Below are 21,863 nucleotides of genomic sequence, written 5' to 3' on the forward strand. Positions count from 1 at the left end.
TGTGCCAAAAGTGGTGCATTGGATGATTAGAAGAGGCACGTTGCACCCCAGTGATAATAATAAAAAAAAGCCTACTCATGCAAAAAGTATTAACCAAAAACCAATTTGTAGAAAAAAAATCTATAACAGGAATTCAAGTAGCTTAGAGCTAGAAATGGGTTTTACTGAGAATAAATCTAAAACTTAGTAATTATTTTTAGTGATTTTATTATTTCGTGCACAGCTTTTGGCGAATGTTATCTTCTTTCACATTAATCTATTTTCAATTTTAAAAAATGTTCAATGAGTCAAGCTAGGAAAGAAGGACTTTTGTTCTGCAGTCGTTCCATAACTGTTCAATACATGTTTGATACTTGTTTGATCCTGAGGTGCCAGGCATCTGCACCAGTGGTGTGTCGCAGGTTTTTGCCAGTCAGTTTACAATTGACACTTGTGTGCTGTGGAGTTGTGCTTTGTTCGTCCTTTGTCAACATCTGCAATTAAGCCTTGTCTTTACATTCAGTTACCCATCACAGTGCAAAAGGAAATGAGCAAAAGAAGAGCAGAAAGTGACAGTAAACGTGAATTCAATGAACAGTGGGAAAGTGAGTTCTTATTTATAGCGGCTCTGTCAGGAAAACCCTTGTGCATTGTTTGTGAAAACACTTTCTCACATAATAGAAGGCATGATCTTAATAGACACCATAAAACACAGCATCAGATTGAAATAGAAGGAAAACTGAAGCTAGTGCTTGGGTCTGAATTACGGAACGAATATGTGATTAAGAAAAGGGAAGAAATCGAAAGAAGACAAAATCTATTTGTTAAAGGTCTCATTAAGGTAAGTAATGTTTATCTTGTTTTTGCATTAAATCAACATATCATGTAAAAATGCTAAATATGTCTATATTAACATATTTTTACAAGAATTGAATGGGGGTACAAGAGTTGTCTGGCACATCTAAACTTGTGCGTGAAAAAATTGACACATGGGATGTAAGAGTTTGGCCACCCCTGATTGAGACGATAAAATGGATGGCTTTGTTGCCAAGTTTGCAGATGATACGAAGATTGGTGGAGGGGCAGGTAGGGAGAGTGGCAAATGAAATACAATGTTGGAAAAGGCATGGTCATACACTTTGGTAGAAGAAATCAATGTGCAGTCTATTTTCTAAACGGGGAGAAAATCCAAAAATCTGAGATGTGGAGGGACTTGGGAGTCCTTGTGCAGAACACCCTGAAGGTTAACTTGCAGGTGGAGTCGGTGGTGAGGAAAGCAAATGCAATGTTTCAGGAGGTCTAGAATACAAGAGCAAGGATGTGATGCTGAGGCTTTAAGGCACTGGTGAGGCCTCACCTTGAGTATTGTGTACAGTTTTGGGCTCCTCTTCTTAGAAGAGATGTGCTGACGTTGGAGAGGGTCCAAGGGAGGTTCACAAGGATGATTCTAGGAATGAAAGGGTTATTTATACGAGGAACTGGGTCTGTACTTGCTGGAATTTAGAAGGATGGGGGGGGGGTGCTGATCTCATTGAAACCTTTTGAATGTTGACGGGCCTAGACAGAGTAGATGTGGAAAGGATGCTTCCCGTGCTGGGGGAGTCTAGGACAAGAGGGTGCAGCCTCCGGATAGAGGGGTGTCCATTTAACATAGAGATGCGGAGAAATTTCTTCAGCCAGAGGGTGGTGAATATGTGGAATTTGTTGCCACAGGCAGGTCGTTGGGTATATTTAAGGCAAAGCTCTATAGGTTCTTGACTGGCCACAGCATCAAAGGTGCCGGGAAATGGGGTTGAGGAGGAGAGAAAAAGGATCAGCCATGATTGAATGGTGGAGCAGACTCGATGGGCCAGATGGCCTAATTCTGCTGCCATGTCTTATGGTCTAATTTCGGGTCACTTGATTTCTCGGTCTGCTTTGGTTATACATCTGCAATATCAGCTTGGGTTGTTTTCTCTGCAATCTCGTTGCCTTCAGCAATGCCAGTGAAGTTCTGTTCTATTCACCCCGGAGAGTGGGAGGCTTGTCCTTTTGCTCTGCCTTTCACAACTCACACATTCTTTTGTCTGTTCCCGCTGTCTAACTGCTCCCATTCACCTCTTGGCCAGATGACCTTGTCTACAGCTTGCAGGGTCCCTCTGTGTCACAGCAACTCACATAAAGAAAATTCACCCTGCAATGGAATTCACAAATTCATTGCTGCCAAATATTTGAGACTTGCCATTAAAGCTCACCTCGCGGAATGAATGTAAAACAAAATTAATAATGTAGGGTACACATTATCTAAATTCCTTCCAATTAAAACTTGAAAACATTAATAGACCAAGAATAATTACCGATCAATGTCCCTGCTGATGGACTTTCTGTGGACCTCAACAATGGATAGTGTAACACGTGCACTGGCATCCATCACTCAGCTAATTCCAGACATAAAGCAGTTCCATGCAAGTCCAGGATTTACTTGAACAAACAATTAGCTGCTGGAGGAACTTGGTGGCTCGGGCAGTCAACGTTCGACAGTCCATTTCCCTCCTCTGGTGCTGCCTCCCTCTAGCAGACCCACTTTTTCCCTCTGGATTCCAGCATCCGCAGTCTGTTGTGTCTCCAGAACTTGCCTGAAAGGTGCAGAATTTATATGTGTCATCTGTGTGATAGCTTTGACAGTGCAATAAACAGTGTCCTTCACAGTATCTCACTAAAGTAAACACTGTGAGAAGTGTTCAGGTGCCGCATAAATGCAAGTCTTTACGTTCAAGTTAAAAATGGGACTCATTGCGCTGAAAATGATCATCCAGGTATTAAATGGTGAGGTGTTCAAACCATATTCCAAACACAGGGAAAAGCCAAAAATCCCAGACTCGATCTGCAAGTTAACCTTTCGGGAATCCTGCACCCAAGTCCCTTTGCACCTCTGATTTTTGAATTTTCTCTGTGTTTAGAAGATTGTCTACGCTTTTATTCCTTCTACCAAAGTGTATGACCATACACGTCCCTCCACTGTGTTCCATCTATCACTTCTTTGCCCAATCCCCCGATCTGTCCAAGTCTTTCAACAGACTCCCAGCTTCTCCAACGCAACCTGCCCCTCCACCTATCTTTTCTATAGTCCACAAACTTTGCCGCACAGCCATCAATTCCGTCATCCAGATAATTCACCTGTAACCAGAATCGGCCCCGATACCGTCCTCTGTATTCCCACACCGTTCCGCCTGCCAGTCAGCCAATCTGCTATCTATGCTAGTCTCTTTTCTATAATACTATGGCCCTGATCTTGCTAAGCAGTGTCATGTGCAACACCTTGTCAAAGGCCTTCTGAAAAATCCAAGTAAACAACCTCCAATGACTCTCCTTTGTCTACTCCGCCTGTTATTTCCTCAAAGAATTCTAACAGGTTTGTCAGACAGGATTTTCCCTTGAAGAAACCATGCTGACAATGGCCTATTTTACCATGTACACCAAAAGCTCATCCTTAATAATGGACTTCAACATCTTCCTAACCAGGCAAACTGGCCTATAATTTCCTTCCTTCTGCCTCACTCCTTTTGTAAAGAGTAGAGTGACATTTGCAGTTTTCCTGTCCTCCAGAACCATTCTAGACTCTAGTGATTCTTGAGAGACCATTACTAATGTCTCCACAATCTCTTCATCTCCCTCTTTCAGAACTTGCAGTGTCATCCATCTGGTCCAGGTGACCTCTACCCTCTGACCTTTCAGCTTTCCAAGCACCACCTCATTTGTAATAGCAACTCCACTCAGTTCTGCCCCCGATAGACTCGAGTTTCTGGCATAATGCTAGTGTCTTCCATAGAGAAGACTGATGCAAGATACTGATTAAGTTCATCCCCATTTCTTTGTCCTCCATCATTACCTCTCCAGCAGCATTTTCGACGGTCCCATGTCCACTGTTGTTACCTTCTGTTGGTTTTTAAATGCTTCCCAATCTCTAACCTCCCACTAATATTTGCTAATATATGTGTAGCCCCCTGGTAAGCCTCAGACTCGCTCAGCTCGCTTTCGTCTAGGGGGAGCAGCCTTCAGCCCCTCCAAACGGGGAGATCAGGTTTGTGTGGATGCTGTGTGATGTACCCCACACCGCCAATTAACAGACAGTACGCCATATGTGATCAAATGATTACACTTTATAGATTTTACTAGAACTATGTAATTAATAGAGATACAATATAAAAGGAAAGTAAAAGGCGCCAAACTTATCACAGTTCAACCACTTCGTGCACAACCGTTGGAGCTCAATGAACAGAGTTTTCTTTCCACCATTCGATCCCCTCCGACCCCCTCGACCCACCACCAGGGACCAACCATGGTGGTCAACCAGAACGCGTCCAGCACGTCCTTCCTCTTTGGTCCTCCTCCAGAAAAGCCCTGGGCCTCGGACTCCCTCTTGGGTCCGCCCTCACCCAGCTTACAGCATCTCTCTCATCGCGTCTCCTCTCTCTGTCCCCATCGCGCCTTCTCCCCAAAGCCCATGAAAAACAATAGCTTACAGACACACAAGAAAGAATAACATCTATCCCAATTGGTTAGCAAATGAATACAATTCCCATTATCAGTAATTATAACCCAAACAAGCTGCTACTGTTAACTCAGCAGTTAACATTACAGAGAAGCCATTTTATTATAATATAACAAAGAAGCCATTTTATTAGCCTTAGCAAATAACATGAAAGAAGAAACCCCTTACATATGCCCTGTCTTTTGCTTTAACGCTAAATTTGATCCTTTATCAGTCATGGTTGCCTCATCCTCCCTTTAGAATACTTATTTTTCTTTTGGATGTATCCACCCTGTGCCTTCTGAATTGCCTCCAGAAACTCCAGCCATTGCTGCTCTGCCGTCATCCCTGCTAGTGTCCCCTTCCAATCAACTTTAGCCAGCTGCCCTCTCATGCCTCTATAACTCCCTTTACTCCACTGTAATACTGATACATCCGATTTTATCTTCTTCCTCTCAGACGGCAGGGTGAATTATGATCATTACCTCCTAAGTATTGAATTAAATTGACTTTATTACTTAATCCTTCACATACATGAGGACTATGTGATGGAGGATTACATCTCTGTCTAAATGTGCTATTTATAGTAATTTATAATAAACAGTACGTACAACAGGACAGTCAATATAACATAGAAATACAATTGTATCAGCGTGAATTAATCATTCTGATGGCCTGGTGGAAGAAGCTGTCCCAGAGCCTGTTGGTCCTGGCTTTTATGCTGAAGTACCATTTCCCGGATGGTAGCAGCTGGAAGAGTTTGTGGTTGGGGTGACTTGTGTCCCCAATGATCCTTCGGGCCTTTTTTACACACCTGTCTTTGTAAATGTCCTGAATAGTGGGAAGTTCACATCTATAGATGCGCTGGGCTGTACGCACCACTCTCTGCAGAGTCCTGTGATTGAGGAAGATACAGCTCCCATACCAGGCAGTGATGCAGCCAATCAGGATGCTCGGAATTGTGCCCCTGTAGTTCCTTTACCTTAAGTTCCCAAATCAGATCTGGCTCTTTACACAACACCCAATCCAGAATTGGCTTTCCATAAGTGGGCTCAATATACGCTGCTTAAAAAAGCCATCTTGTAGGCATTCTACACATTCTCTCTCTTGAGATCCAGCACCAACCCGATTTTCCCAATCTACCTTCATACTGAAATCCACCATGACAATCGTAACATTGCTCTTATTACATGCCTTTTGTATTTCCCACTGAAATTTATATCCCACATCTTGACTACTGTTCGGGGGCCTGTATCTAACTCACATCGGGGTCATTTTACCCTTGCAGTTTCTTAACTCTACCCACAAGAATTCTACATCTTCTGATCCTACGTCACCCCTTTCTAAGGATTTGATTTCATTTCTTATACCAACGGAGCCACCCCACCCCCTCTGCCCACCTGCCTGTCTTTTTGATACAATGCATATCCTTGGATGGTAAACTCCCAATAGAGCAGTGGACTAGAACTCACCCACACTCCCAGCAGACCACATCTTCCCAATCAGAGCTGAGATTGGTACCAGTTCAGTCACAGAAACTCACATTACTCATAATGCATCTTTTCCCTTTTCTGGTGTAACTTTTGCGAATTCCTTTGGCAGGGTGCTGAAGGGCTTGACCGGAACATGGCAATTCGATCACAGCAGGATCTGACAGTCACTCTGTGTATCGGCAGCTGAGAACCATGCGAGGGGAAATGCCTGCCTGCTATACCTCTGCTGGGAAGAGATTTCAATCCTCATTGCGACCGGCAAGGCTGTGAGACTGAGACACAAGAAGGATTGTTCCAGATTCCTCACTGTCGAAGGAGATATAAACACATCCAGAGAGGGAGCACAGTAAAAAGTCTCTTCCCGAAAACTTTTGTGAGAGATTGTGATAATCGATCAGCCCGAGGTAAAATCAGGTGGATATTATAGAACAGAAACCTACAGAACACTACAGGGGAGAGACTGTTGACTATTGTGTGCCTGGTCAGTGGGCTGCAGACATAACCATTGTTCAAAACACTTCACATCACTGACATCATTTCAAGTTCCTCATGTGGGAGGAAACTTTAAGCATTCCAGTGTCCTGATAACGCACGAACAAAAACACACAGCTCAGATGCCATTCACCTGCTCTGAGTGTGGAAAGGAATTATCGAGAGCTTCTCAACTGCATATACATAAGCGAATTCACACCGGAGAGAAACCCTTTACCTGCTCAGGGTGTGGGAGGGGGTTCACAGAGTCAGCTAACCTGAAAAGGCACCAAAAAGTTCACTCAAGCGAGAGGCCCTTCACCTGCTTCGAATGTGGGAAGGAATTCATTGAGTCATCCAACCTGGTGACTCACCAGCAGGTGCACACCAGAGAGAAGCCCTTCCACTGCTCCGAGTGTGGGAAGGGATTCAGTCGGTCATCCCACCTGCTGATACATCGGCAGGTTCACAGTGGGGAGAGGCCGTTCACCTGCTCCAACTGCGGGAAAGGGTTCACCCAGTCTACCTATCTGATGATGCACCAGCGAGTTCACACTGCTGACAGACCATTCATCTGCTCTGTCTGTGGGAAACCACTGGCTGATTCCTCTCAACTACTGATACACCAGCGAACCCACACAGCAGAGAAACCATTCATCTGCTCTGAGTGTGGAAAGGGATCTGCTCACTCGGCCAAACTGAGGAGACACCAAAGGGTCCACACAGGGGAGAGACCGTTCATCTGCTCCGAGTGCGGGAAGGGCTTCACTCAGTCATCCTCCCTGCGGACGCACCAGCGTATTCACACGGGGGAGAAGCCGTTCACATGTACCGAGTGTGGATTGGGATTCAGCACGTCGTCCATCTTGGTAGCCCACCAGCGAGTTCACACTGGGGAGAGACCGTTCACCTGCCCCGACTGTGGTGTGGGATTCAGTCGGTCATCCCACCTGCTGAGTCATCGACGGATTCACACCGGGGAGAAGCCGTTCACCTGCTCTGACTGTGGGATGGGATTCAGTCGCTCCTCCAACCTGCTGAAACACCGGCGGGTCCACACTGGGGAGAGGCCATTCACCTGTGCAGAGTGCGGGAAGGGTTTTATCCAGTCATCCCACCTGCTCACGCACCAGCGGATTCACACCGGCGAGCGGCCGTTCACCTGCACCGAGTGTGGGAAGGGATTCACAGAGTCCTCCAGCCTACTCACCCACCAGCGGGTCCACACCGGGGAGAGACCGTTCACCTGCTCCGAGTGCGGTAAAGGATTCACTCTCTCTTCTTACCTGCTGAAGCATCAGCGTGTTCACACCAGAGTGAGACCATTCACGTGCTCCGATTGTGGGAAGGGATTCAAAGTCTTTTCCAAGCTGCAGGAACACCAGCAAGTCCACACGGGGAAGAAGGATTAATTGTGCCGTGTCTGGCATCACAGCTGCTGAAACGCCTGCGGAGTTTGGATTCTGCTCATTCCCAGCACTGGACCATCGTTATTGTGGGTACTTGGAGATTATTTCTGCTGTTGTTATCAGTCTTTACAACTCGGCCTGAATTTAACATTCTGGATCTCAGCCAAATAAACATCCTCAATTTTATGCGAACTGGGCCAGATTGAGCTCGGTTTTCGTACGGTTTCTGATTGGGGCCTCTGCTGACCCTGCCTGTTGTGCTCCTGTCTCTATCAACTATTCCCTGTCCCAGGTCGTAACCACCCTCTCAGTATGTTATATACATTAAGCTGAACACTAATAACATATGTGTACAGGGAACTGTCCCGATTTACTGTGCTGTTAATACATAAAATTATAGCAAAACCCTACTGCACTGAATACAACATGTATTACACCTGCAATACCACAGTGTTTTATTTTAGGCATCTGTTAGTCTCATGAGACCATAAATTTGCACCTTGGAAGGTTTCCGGGGTGCAGGTCTAGGCAAGATTGTATGCAAGACAGGCAATTGCCCATGCTACAAGTCTCCCCTCTCCACGGCACCGATGTTGTCCGAGGGAAGGGCATTAGGACCCATACAGTTTGGCACCACTGTCGTCGCAGAGCAATGTGTGGTTAAGTACCTTGCTCAAGGACACAACACGCTGCCTCAGCCAAGGCTCAAACCAGCGACCTTGAAATCACTAGACAAACGCCTTAACCACTTGGCCACGCACCAACTACAGTGTTACAGGCCTGGAAATGCCACTGGCCTGTTGGAATGACGTACTTATTACACCTCAACCATCAGCAGTCAGGAATTCACTCTCGCCAAGGTTGAAATCAAAAGCTCTCCACCACTCTTTCCTCATTTAAGTAAAACGATTAACCGGGCTCTGCCAACTCGCACTTGTTCCTCAATCAGACTCTGTTTACTGGCACTCAGGGAGAACAGCCTGGGCCCTGTCACCACGCTGTTCTGAGGTTTGAACACAGAATGCCATTTTCAAACAGAATTGACAAACAGTTACAGATTCTGACCATTCGTGGTAAACTGTGTGTTCAAATTCTTTATTCGCAAGATCAGTCATAGTTCACACTAAAAAGTACAAGCTAACAACTGATGGAACTTTGAAGTGAGTAAAGTGATTGTCCCCTGGTTCGGGTGCGTGGCCTACCTCCTCTGTTACATTCTTATCTTGTCTCCGTATTTTTTATCTATTGAGATATTTAGAATAAACCCTCTGAGATATGTCACTCAGCAACCACCGATTTAACTGGAGTGTAATCATGGGACAGTTTAGAATGACCAATTAACCTGCGTGTCTTTGGACTGTCGGAGGAAACCAGAGCACCCGGGGGAAACCCACGTGGTCAAGTGGGGAACATACGAACTCCTTACAGACAGCAGTGGGAATTGAACCCAGGTTCCCAGAACTGTAAAGTGTTGAGCCAACCACTACACTACCGTGACGTCAAATGGCCCCAGTCCCCCCGCTGGGCAAAGGAGAACTATGCTTTTCCAAGGCCTTTCTTGCCTGGGCTGACTGCCCACGATCTGCAATAATCCTTGCCTGGCATTATGTCAACATTTACTTTGCTGCAGCTTCCACACAAAGAGTGTGGTTGCAATTAGGAAGGTATTTGGTAGGTTGCCAGGTGAAAAGGTCTGTATAAAATAGGTATTGAGGGTGATATATTGGCATGGATAGAGGATTGATTAACAGAACTCAAAAAGGTTGCAAATCTCTGAACGCTGTATCCTTACATTCAAGATAAACCACTTGCCCAAACTTCCACTTCCTGTCATCACAGGTTCCAGATATTTCTCACTGACAGCAACACAATCCAACTCTGCACAGAGTTATTGCTTCCGTAACTTATGAAAAAATAAGTATTTTATTCTGAAATGCCATATAAAGCAGTGGCCTTATATTGCAACCTGTTTTTAAACAAAATCTCTCGACATCTGCATCCCCTTCTGGGTTTCAATCAATAATGCCACATAATTGGTGAGAGGCAAAATGGCAAAGCTCGTGTAATGCCCTGGTCCACATCCTTACTGTTATGCTGCAGGTATTTCATTTCACAGCTCTTTAAGAGCTGTTTGTTCTGATTTCAGCCTGTTTGGGTTATTGTTGATGATAAGGGATGATGTGGAATGTGTGCCATGTGCCATCCAATTAGCGAGAGGTTTTCTTAGTGAGGTACAATAAGGTTGGGCTTGGGATTTTTGTTCTAGAGGAGATGAAGAGAGAAGACACTGGGTAGAACCGGTCATAGCGTACGATCTGGTGGGAGACCAATTTGTTGGAGATGGATTGTGAGCGACGTTCGGAAGGTGGTGTGGGCGTTCACGTTGACCGAGGGCCCAGCGTGTGAGTGACAGAGAAGTTCAAGATGAGCTCCAACTTCTGCACATTTAACTGTTTAGTTAAAATGGGCCCTTTTCTTTATATTATTCTTTACTAACCCTTCAGTTAAGAGTCATAAATATAATCCTTTAATCGTATGCAGTGTACTATCTGTTATTCCGTGGCATTAATTTGTAACAGGGTAGCAAATGACACAGCATCCACACAAACCGAGGTTTGGGGTGGGATCCAGTGCACCTCAATCTCACGAGGTTGTTTTCCCTAGACTTACACAGCTAAGGAAACCAAGGTGGTTTCTCTAGTGTCTGTGTGACAGGGTAAAATGCACAACCCTTATTATCCAGGATATGTAATGAAGTGTCCACCACAATATTAAACTAAACAGAGGTTATGGTTTATTTGTTTTCTCCTCTGGTCTTAATTCGAATGGGTTTTGTGGATTCAGACTGGCCCTCAGTTGTCAGCATGGGATTCAAATCTGTGAAATGAGCCCAAGAAAATAACTGGGACCCCGTCTACAGATTCTTCAGAACTCAAAAACTCATTGAGTAACGTGACCAATACAGTCAAAGGCCTTAGAAAAACTAACAAAAATCACAGCCAAGATTTTCAGATTCCTTTTGGCCGTTCCAGAAGTGCAGGACGCCAAATGGCCCATCTAGTCTGCTCCACAATTACTATCCCTCTCTACAACATTCTCCTACCTTCTCCCTGTAACATTTAATGTCTTTGCTAATCAAAAGCCTATCACCCGCTACTCTAAATGCACCCAATGACTTAGCAACCACAGTTGTCTGAGGCAGTAATCGAGGTTTGAAAAGACCTGCACAGCATCTTTCCTAAAACCTGAAAACACAACCCAAAATCTGTTATGTCAGTAGGCCCGGGTATTTCTCCCTTATTTCCTTTGGTAACCAAAGATGCACCAGAAAGTGGACTGAGTCAGAGTAAATTTATTATCATCAAATGTATATGTCTCCATGGAGTATACAACTGTGGGGTTTAAAATATACAGATTGTGTAATCAGTTCAGTGACGTAGTGAGTGAAGTTATCTATGTTGGTTCAGGGGTCTCGTGGCTGTAAAGCAATAACTATTCCTGAACCTGGTGATGTGGGACTGAAGGACTGCGTATCTCCTACTCCGATGGTAGTGGCGAGCAGTGTTGCATGGCCTGGGTGGTGGGGGTCCTCGATGCTGGATGCTGCTTTCTTGTTACATTGCTCCTTGTAGATGTACTCAATGATGGGGAGGGCTTTTCCTGTGAGTGACTGGGTCATATCGACCACACTCTGTAGACTTTTCCATTCCTGGGAATTGGTGTTTCCATTCCAGGAGGTGATGGAACCAGTCAGGATGCTCTGTGCATCTATTGTATATGAGTTTGTCAAAATTTTAGATGACATGCCAAACCTATGCAAACTTTTCAGTGAAAAGGACTGAACTTTCTGTGTTTTGTCACTAAAAAACATTGTGTGTAATGTTCATCAGTGTTTGGCAGTTCATATCTGTCAGCCAAACCCTTCAACTGCAAAAGCTAAACCTTCCCTGCTCCTATTGCAATCTCTGACTTTGCAAATATTGCCCTTGTCCATCTTCAGTTTTGCAAGTACCTCTTGTATCTTAAATCAATTTTTTATCTCTCAATCCAACCATTAGTTTAACAACCAACACACACAAAAAATGCTGATGGAATGCAGCAGGCCAGGCAGCACCTATAGGAAGAGGTACAATCGACGTTTTGGCCCGAAATATCGGCCGTACCTCTTCCTATAGATGCTGCCTGGCCCGCTGCGTTCCACCAGCATTTTTTGTGTGTGTAAAACGCCGACTGTACCTCTTCCTATAGATGGTTCCCTAATCTGAGGAAAGATATTCTTGCCAGAGAGGGAGTACAAAGAAGGTTCACCAGATTCCTGGGATGGCAGGACTTTCATATGGTGAAAGACTGGATCGACTAGGCTTATACTCTCTGGAATTTAGAAGATTGAGGGCGGGGGATCTTATTGAAACGTATAAAATTCTAAAAGGATTGGACAGGCTAGATGTAGGAAGATTGTTCCCGATGTTGGGGAAGTCCAGAATGAGGGGTCACAGTTTGAGGATAAAGGGGAAGCCTTTTAGGACTGAGATTAGGAAAAACTTTTTCACACAGAGGGTGGTGAATCTGTGGAATTCTCTGCCACAGGAAACAGTTGAGGCCAGTTCATTGGCTATATTTAAGAGGGCGTTAGATATGGTCCTTGTGGCTAAAGGGATCGGGGGTATGGAGAGAAGGCCGGTACAGGGTTCTGAGTTGGATGATCAGCCATGATCATACTGAATGGCGGTGCAGGCTCGAAGGGCCGAATGGCCTACTCCACCTATTTTCTATGTTTCTATGCTGCCTGGCCTGCTGCATTCTACCAGCATTTTTGTGTGTTGCTTGAAATTCCAGCATCTGCAGATTTCCTCATGTTTGCGTTATTAATTTAACAATCTTTGCCCTGTTTACAGCAGTCACATCTCCTTGATAATTTTGAAATGGACAAAGGCTATCTGTAGATTGAACTTGTGTAAGACATTGGTGGGGCATAATTTGGAGTGTTGTGTGTGACACAGACAGCTATGGAGGCCAAGTCACTGGGTATATTTATGGCAGAGATTGACAGGTTCTTGATTCGTAACAACGTCAAGTTATGGGGAGAAGTCAGGAGATTGGGGTTGATTGTGATAACAGATAAGCAAAGATCAAATGCTGGAGCAATCTCGTTGGGTCGAATGGCTTAATTCTGCTGCTCTGTCTTACAGTGAAATGGTATTCTCAGATCCCTTTGTTCTACCACACTGTCTGGTGCCCTACCATTCACTGTGTAAGTCCTACCATAGTTTGTCCTCCCAGAGTACAACACCTCACATTTGTCTGCATTAAGTTCCATCTGCCATTTTTCCAGCTGCTCTGGACCCTATTGAAAGCTTTGAAGGTCTTCCTCGCTGTCTACTAGACCCCCGATCTGGGCATCATCACAAATTTGCTGATCAGGCATGAGATTATTGAAAGGTGGAGCAGGCACCAATTGCCACCTTGCCTCTATTTCCTTGTTACAGTATTATGTCAGAATCCCCTGTAGATGCACGCAAATGTAAATTGTTGCTGTAACTGAGATTGTTTTTGTCAAAAGTACATGTTATTTCATTAAATTTATTTCTTAAATGAATTAAAAAGCGTATTAAATTGTTGCTTTCGGCTTCTACCTCTTTGGAAAGGTTTTAGAAGACGTCAAGTGAGTCACAGATTTTAATGATCAGAGAATATCACCAGGCAGGATTACAGCTGCTAAATGGACTTTGCAGTTCAATGTGATCTGTCTGGGGGATGGTGGGGGGCGGGGGGGGGGAGGGAGAGAGAGAAGGATGGAGAGAGAGAGAAAGAAAGGTGGAGTGTGAGAGAATGAGAGAGTGCAAAACAACAAATTTTATATAACACACACAAAGAGCTGGATGAACTCTGCAGGTCGGGCAGCATCCATGAAAATGAACCGTTTGATGTTTCGGGCCGGGACCCTTCCTCAGGATTGGAAAGAAGGGGAAGGACACCAGAATAAAAGGGTGGAGAGGGGGAGGGGAAGGAATAGGTGAGGACAGGTGGGCGGGAAAGGTAAAGGGCTGGAGAGGAAGAACTCTGATAGGAGAGGAGAGTGGACCTGACGAGGAAGACCAGATGAGAAGACGAAAGAAGCCAGAGAGTAGAAGAGGAGGAAAGGGGAAGGGTTTTTTTTTACTGAAGGAGAAATCAATATTCATCGCACCAGGTTGGAGGCTACCCAGAAGGAATATAAGGCATTGCACCACCACCCCGAGAGTGGCATCATTGTGCCACGAGAGGCCGTGAACTGACATGTTGGAATTTTTTATAATCCAAGTCAGTGATTACAATTGATTTAGAATAATGGGGCTGGGGGTGCGGAATGTCTCAATGACACCTATCGAATATTGAAAGACCTTCACAGAGTGGACATTGAAAGATGTTTTGAATAGGAAGGGAGTCTAGGACCAGAGGACAAAGACTCAGAATACAAGGATATACCTTTTAACACAGATTAGAAGAAATTTACAGTATTTAGCCAGAAGATGGGGAATCTGTGGAATTCATTGCCACAGACGCTGTGGAGGCCAAGACTCTGGTATATTTAAAGCGGAGGTTGATTTATGAGGTCAAAGATCATGGGAAGAAGGCAGGAGAATGACGTTGAGAGGGATAATAAATCAGTCATGATAACCATATAACAATTACAGCATGGAAACAGGCCATCTCGGTCCTTCTAGTCCGTGCCGAACTCTTACTCTCACCTAGTCCAATGGAATGGAAAGCAGGCTCGACGGCCTAATTCTGCTCCTATGTCGTACGATTCCCTTCTCCACCCCACCGTACCCCACACGCACACACCCACACCATGGGGTAAATTTCCTTCCATGTTTAATCCCATCCCTCTCTAGCTCTGACAGTCAATGGACAGGAATGAGATGGGCCCTCACTCCACTCTCAGACCACATTCCAATCATGTTTCCCCCTGCTTGAGGACCCTATGGTGCAGTTACCCCGAGCCCTCGAGAAGTCAGTTTCCTTTATTGTTCAATGTTGAAAAGAGCTGGGGAGAGGAACAGTTTAAAATCCCACAGGGCCCAGAGACCCAGGAAATGGGGAATATCTGGGACCAATGGCTTTGATGCCCTGAACCCAGGAAAACCACCACCCTCTCTTTCACCCTAACCAGTCCCCATGGTTTACTGCTTTGTGTTTTTAAAATTAATCCTTTGAACCTCAACTCTGAAATGTTCATTGATAGATCATGGGAGTAGGCAATCTGTTCCTGGGGTCTGTGTGAAAGGATGAGCTTTGCACGTCTCCTTTAAATGTTCCCTTTCTCACCTTAAACCTTATACCCTCTTGCATTTGACGTTTCTACCCTGCAGAAAAAGACTCGATCAACCCTATCTAAGGCTCTCTTGATTTCAGAAACTTCCATCAGGGTGCCCCTCCACCTCTGAGGTTGCAGACAAAACAGTCCGAGACGGTCCAGCCTCCCCTTATATCTCATGTACTCCAGTCCAGTTAACTCATTCATCATCCTCCTCTCCACTCTCTCCAAAGCCCCCACGTCCTTCCTGTAGTGCAGCGACTCGATCTCCACACAATACTCCAATCGGGGCCAACCCTAAAGCTGCAGTGGGACCCCAGCTTTTATCCTTGATGCCCAGCTGAAGAAGACAAGTACACCGTACTTTATCAGGTTACCCGTTTGTGTTGCCGTTTTCACCCCACAATCCTTCTGTACATCAATGCTACTAAGGATCCTGGCCTTTTCTGTACATTCCTCTTGTATTTAGAGTCACAGAAACAGGCCCTTTGGCCAATCTAGTCTCTGCCAAACTATAATCCTGCTGAGTCCAATCAACCCACACCACGACCACAGCCCTTCATTTCCCTCCCTTCCATGTACCTATCCAAATTTCTCGTAAATGTTGAAATCAAACCTGCATCCACCACATCCATTGGCAGCCCCTTCCACACTCGCACTACCCTCTGAGTGAAGAAGCTCCCCCTCAGGTTTCCCTTAATTATTTCAGCTTTCACCCTTAACCTCTAGTTCTAGTCTCTCCTACTCCCAGTGGAAAAGCTTGCTTGTGTTTAGCTATCTAAATCCCTCATAATTTTGTAATCAAATCTCCCCTCGTGTTCCTGCGCTCCAGGGAGTGAAGTCCTCATCTATTCAACCATTTCTCATAACTCAGGCACTCAAGCTCCGGCAACATCCTTGTAAAATTTCTCTGTACTTTTTCAGTCTTATGATACCTTTCCTGAAGGTAGATAACCAGAAGTACACATAATATCCTGATTAGACCTCACCTTCATCTTGTACAACTTCAAAATAACACAGCAACTCCTGTACTCCATACAAGAAACTCTGGAAATCCAAAGCAACACACACAAAATGCTGGAGGAACTCAGCAGGTCGGGGAGTATCGATGGCAGGGGTTCCCAGTCTGGGTTCTGCAGACCCCCTTGGTTAATGGTAGGGCCTATGGCATAAAAAAGGTTGTGAATCACTGATCTATAGAAATGAACAAATAGTTTATGCTTCTGGCCAAAACCCTTCTTCGTTTCCATAGATGGTCTCTGACCTGCTGAGTTCCTCCAGCATTTCCCGTACTTAATACTTCGATTTATGAAAGCCAATGTGCAAAATCTGTTTTTACCACCCTGTATACCAGGGGTGCCACTTTCAAGGAATTATAGATCTATATTCCTGATCCCTCTGTTCTGCTGTACTCCTCAGTCGCCTACCCTGGTTTGTCCTCCCAAAGTACAACAGCCCATAGTTCTCTGCATTAATTTCCATCTGCCATTTTTACAGCCAGTCTGGATCCTGCTGTCTGCTTTTTGATAGCCTTCCTCACTACCCACTAAGTCCCCCCTCCCCCCAATCCTGGTGTCATCCATAAATGACAGACAAATTATCTGACTTCCTAAATTACATTATGTCACAGTTGCCAGGATTAAACTCTGCCTGCTGTTTTTCCAGCTAGATTTGAAACTGATCTATATTATGATAAAATTGATGCTTTACCCAAGCAAGGGCTGTCGAGCCTGTGCTTGATATTACAATGACTCCTGCTATCAGGACCCTAAGCACCTGTGGAGCAGCTACTGTGTCATCAGTGCACTTGTTACCCTCTTCTCTCACTCAACATGACCAGAATGTTCGGTGACAAGCTGAACCTCCTTAAAGTGAAGAAATCAAGGTCACTGGACATCTTCCTTCTGTTTATGATACATGAATGTGCTCGGCCCAAGTCCGTGGTTAACTGCAGAAAATCAAAAACAGGAAAGACTGGAAACTGCAAATGGGACAGAGAAGATGGCAGATACCCTCCACTTTCTGAGCTTTGTGTAGATATTGCCCATCAACTAAATCTTCAACAATAGTTTACAGTTGTACAGCAGAGAGTACCCAGACTGATTTCATCATGGCCTGGTATGGAAACACCAATACCCAGGAACGGAAAGAAAGAGGAGGCTACCACCCAGTCCATCACACGTGAAGCCCTTCCACCCATCGAGCAAAAAGAAGCTTCTATCATCGAGGACCCCACCATCTAGGCCATGCTCTCTTCTCACTGCTACGATCTGGAAGTGGGCACAGGAGCCTTTGCCCCACACCACCATGTCAGGAACAGTTATTACCTTCAACCATCAGGCTCCTGAACCATTGATGATAACTTCACTCATCTCAACTCTGAACTGATTCCATAATCTTCAAACTCCTTTTCAAGGGCTCTACAACTCAATTTCTCAGTATTATTATTTTTTTATTTGCACAATTTGTTCTTCTTTTGCAGATTTGTCAGTTTTTGTTTATGTAGAATTTTTCATAACCCCTCCCCCAGGACCCCCACCATCTAGGCCATGCTCTCTTTTTCACACCACATCAGGACCAGCAGACTCCAAAACAGTTACTTACCCCACAGTAAGGCTGATCAACACCTCCACACACTAACCCACCCCTCCACACTCCCAATCACCACGACTTCATCAATTCCTGTTAGAGTCACCTCATGTACAGACACCCCTGTGCCCAGCGTCACTTTAGAGACATACTATGTTCATGATATCTTAGTACCTGATATATTTATATTTATTCTGTTTTCTCGCGATTCTAGTCTTTATCTTTCTTGCGCTGCATCAGATCGGGAGTGACAATTATTTCGTTCTCCTTTACACCAGTGTACTGAGAGTGACATTAAACAACCTTGGATCTAGATGGTGAATTTACTTTGATTTGGAGATACCCAACAGGGTGAGTCAGTTTCTGCAGAGATGCCAACACTGAAACCACCAGGTCGATGCTCCCTCGGGTAAAAATGACCCGTCGCCGCTGCCTGGTCCTCGGATCGGTGCCCGTGCTCCCGCAGTCGGCTGACCTTAGCTCCCGCTCTCCGGGCCAGGCCAGCTGGAGGCTCCCGAGGCCTGGAGGTGGGAGAGAGGAGCCGGGGGGGGAGGAGGAGGCAGCGGTCACCGCGGGCGCCACCACCGCCAGTTCCCAGGCCGCGCAGGCGCACCGAACACGCGCAGTGCTGCGGCGGAGTGAGAAGCCCTGAGGAGACGAGCGCTGGTTGTGAGGTAAATCGACGCCGAGGCTGGGCCTGGGCCTGGGCCTGGTCCTCCCCTCACCCGCCGCGGCTGGGGAAAGGTCAGTGCCAGCTCCATAAACACCGCAGGCCGCCGTAGACAAACAGCCGCGGTCATTCGCCATCCCAGCTCTCTCTCCCCGATCCTCCCACTCCCCACTCTCTGCTCCTCTCCTTCCCTGCCCGTCCTCATCGATCCTGTCGGCGCCGACTCCTCTGTCAAACCCGGTTTCCCTTTAATAAACACAGGAGATTCTGCAGATGCTGGAATTCCAGAGAAGCACACAAAATAATGGATCGTAATAATGGTGCATTAGGTCGTTTTCGAGTCGGTGGATTCGCCGTAAAGTCAGTGGAACTGGAAATTATTTATATTAGATCGATCGATATATATATATAGCTCTCTTTTGCAGTAAATATACATAAGTAGTGTAAAAGAAAGCAAAAATAAGGTACTTTTTTCATGGGTTCATTGTCCGTTCACAGACATCCCACCCTGCAAAAACTCATTTCAGGGAGGTAGCACCACCACCCCTGCCCCCTGTATACAGGGCATTTGATTATGAAAGAACGCAACAATTTATTTGATCACATATTGAAACTATTTACACACACACACATATATATGTTCCTTGTTCAGTATTTTGTTGGAAGTCTCAATGCTAATAGCTAAATGCTAATGCCAAGAGCGCTTCTATTTCTTTTGCAAACTTTCCTTGTACTGTGATGTGGCTTGCTTGGCAGATTTGAGCATCTTGCCGTAAGTCTCAACCTCATAACAGTCTGTGTCAATAAATTTGTTAATTTTGCAAGACATCAGATTCACAAGATTCAAAATTATATTATCGTAGAGTCGTTTTTTTATTCTATTACAACTTTAATCAAGTCCACAGGGAGTTTGGCCTCATCACGTAGGGCAGCTCCTTAGCAGCCAGCCAGCTAGTTTAAATAACATTAGTTATGCTAATGAACGAATGACACATGTTAAACTCACCTCAACATGTATTTTACAGTCTTAACACACCATGGGCAATAGAAAAATCATTGTTGCAAGCAGTGCAGCGAGCAACACTGTCCTTATTTTTGACCCCTATTAGGCAGGGGTACATTTTAGTGTAGTCTGGGGTGAAGTACGTTTTACATTTTCTTTTTTTGGAACACTCTGCCATGGTGCTACAGGACCCTAAACTGAACTGATGGACAATGAAAGAGAGAGAGGTCGTCTGTAAAGCCTGCCCACAGAGAAAACTGATAGGTCTACTTAACACAAGGAGAGACCAATCAGGATTCACTCATTCTTTTTATCTCCCTCTCCCCCTCCCTCCCTCCTTCCGCTCGCTCACTCTCAAAAAAATCGATTTCCGGGATATTGTATGTAATTTGCGGGCGTCAGGGAGCCGCTATCAATATGCAGGGGAGAGTCCCGGAACTTCTGGGAGAGGTGAAATGTCTGCTGTACCTCCTCCTCAAGGAGAAGAGGGCAGGTCCTTGGGGGGGGATGTGTTCCTCAGTAACCTATGTCAGCTTTCTGAGGTATCACATTTTGAGGATGTCCTTGATGCTGAGGAGGCAAGAGCCCATGATGGAGCTGGCTGAGTTTGTGACTTTCTGCAGCTTTTTCCGATCCTGTGCAGTGGCCCCTTCATGCCCGACAGTGATGCAACCAGTTAAAATGCTGTCCACAGGACATCTGTAGAGATGTATGCAAATCTTTGGTGACATACCAAATCTCCTCAAACTCCTAATGAAATATAGCCACTATTATGCCTTGTTTATAATTGCACCAAACAACAGGAATTCTGCAGATGCTGGGAATTCAAGCAACACACATAAAAGTTACTGGTAAACACAGCAGGCCAGGCAGCATCTCTAGGAAGAGGTGCAGTCGACGTTTCAGGCTGAGACCCTTCGTCAGGACTAACTGAAGGAAGACTGAGTAAGGGATTTGAAAGTTGGAGGGGGAGGGGGAGATCCAAAATGATAGGAGAAGACAGGAGGGGGAGGGATGGAGCCAAGAGCTGGACAGGTGATAGGCAAAAGGGATATGAGAGGATCATGGGACAGGAGTTCCGGGAAGAAAGACAAGTGGGCGGGGGGGGACCCAGAGGATGGGCAAGGGGTATATTCAGAGGGACAGAGGGAGAAAAAGGAGAGTGAGAGAAAGAAGTGTGTATAAAAACAAGTAACAGATGGGGTACGAGGGGGAGGTGGGGCATTAGCGGAAGTTAGAGAAGTCGATGTTCATGCCATCAGGTTGGAGGCTACCCGGACGGAATATAAGGTGTTGTTCCTCCAACCTGAGTGTGGCTTCATCTTTACAGTAGAGGAGGCCGTGGATAGACATGTCAGAATGGGAATGGGATGTGGAATTAAAATGTGTGGCCACTGGGAGATCCTGCTTTCTCTGGCGGACAGAGCGTAGATGTTCAGCAAAGTGGTCTCCCAGTCTGCGTCGGGTCTCGCCAATATATAAAAGGCCACATTGGGAGCACTGGACACAGTATATCACCCCAGCCGACTCACAGGTGAAGTGTTGCCTCACCTGGAAGGACTGTTTGGGGCCCTGAATGGTGGTAAGGGAGGAAGTGTAAGGGCATGTGTAGCACTTGTTCCGCTTACACGGATAAGTGCCAGGAGGGAGATCAGTGGGGAGGGATGGGGGGGACGAATGGACAAGGGAGTTGCATAGGGAGTGATCCCTGCGGAATGCAGAGAGAGGTGGGGAGGGAAAGATGTGCTCCCCTTTCTAGATCTTTCTGTCTCTGTCTCTGGAGACAGCTTATCCACTGATGTCTACTATAAGCCTACTGACTCTCACAGCTATCTGGACTATTCCTCTTCTCACCCTGTCTCTTGCAAAAACGCCATCCCCTTCTCGCAATTCCTCCGTCTCCGCCGCATCTGCTCTCAGGATGAGGCTTTTCATTCTGGGATGAGGGAGATGTCTTCCTTTTTTAAAGAAAGGGGCTTCCCTTCCTCCACTATCAACTCTGCTCTTAAACGCATCTCCCCCATTTCACGCACATCTGCTCTCACTCCATCCTCCCGCCACTCCACTAGGAATAGGGTTCCCCTGGTCCTCACCTACCACCCCACCAGCCTCCGGGTCCAACATATTATTCTCCGTAACTTCCGCCACCTCCAATGGGATCCCACCACTAAGCACATCTTTCCCTCCCCCCCTCTCTCTGCAATCCGCAGGGATCGCTCCCTACGCAACTCCCTTGTCCATTCGTCCCCCCCATCCCTCCCCACTGATCTCCCTCCTGGCACTTATCCGTGTAAGTGGAACAAGTGCTACACATGCCCTTACACTTCCTCCCTTACCACCATTCAGGGCCTCAAACAGTCCTTCCAGGTGAGGCAACACTTCACCTGTGAGTCGGCTGGGGTGATATACTGTGTCCGGTGCTCCCGATGTGGCCTTTTATAT

The 21,863-nt window shown here is 45.8% G+C and overlaps 1 protein-coding gene, 1 long non-coding RNA gene and 1 pseudogene across 3 annotated transcripts in view; 2 read left to right on the forward strand and 1 right to left on the reverse strand.

Annotated features, from left to right (window-relative positions):
• The window catches only part of LOC134352818 (zinc finger protein 850-like), a 51,529-nt gene extending 39,568 nt beyond the window's left edge, over window positions 1–11,961 (forward strand). Inside the window, exon 4 of the mRNA XM_063060307.1 lies at window positions 6,618–11,961. Coding sequence (XP_062916377.1) covers window positions 6,618–7,865 — 1,248 coding nt within the window. The 3' untranslated portion in view covers window positions 7,866–11,961. The remainder of the gene's footprint in view (window positions 1–6,617) is intronic.
• Window positions 8–17,044, reverse strand: LOC134352826 (uncharacterized). Of its 2 annotated transcripts, none has more exons than XR_010019473.1 (3): window positions 16,936–17,044; window positions 2,316–2,594; window positions 8–2,152 (listed from the first exon to the last, which is right to left on the reverse strand). It is a non-coding gene; the product is annotated as an uncharacterized LOC134352826 (long non-coding RNA). The 2 variants fall into 2 exon arrangements; XR_010019474.1 differs by lacking the exon at window positions 16,936–17,044 and adding an exon at window positions 6,033–6,064.
• A 903-nt stretch (window positions 17,045–17,947) lies between these two features.
• The window catches only part of LOC134352482 (zinc finger protein 721-like), a 46,816-nt pseudogene continuing 42,900 nt past the window's right edge, over window positions 17,948–21,863 (forward strand).

Source organism: Mobula hypostoma, chromosome 10 (assembly GCF_963921235.1).
Source record: "Mobula hypostoma chromosome 10, sMobHyp1.1, whole genome shotgun sequence".
Classification (NCBI taxonomy): domain Eukaryota; kingdom Metazoa; phylum Chordata; class Chondrichthyes; order Myliobatiformes; family Myliobatidae; genus Mobula; species Mobula hypostoma.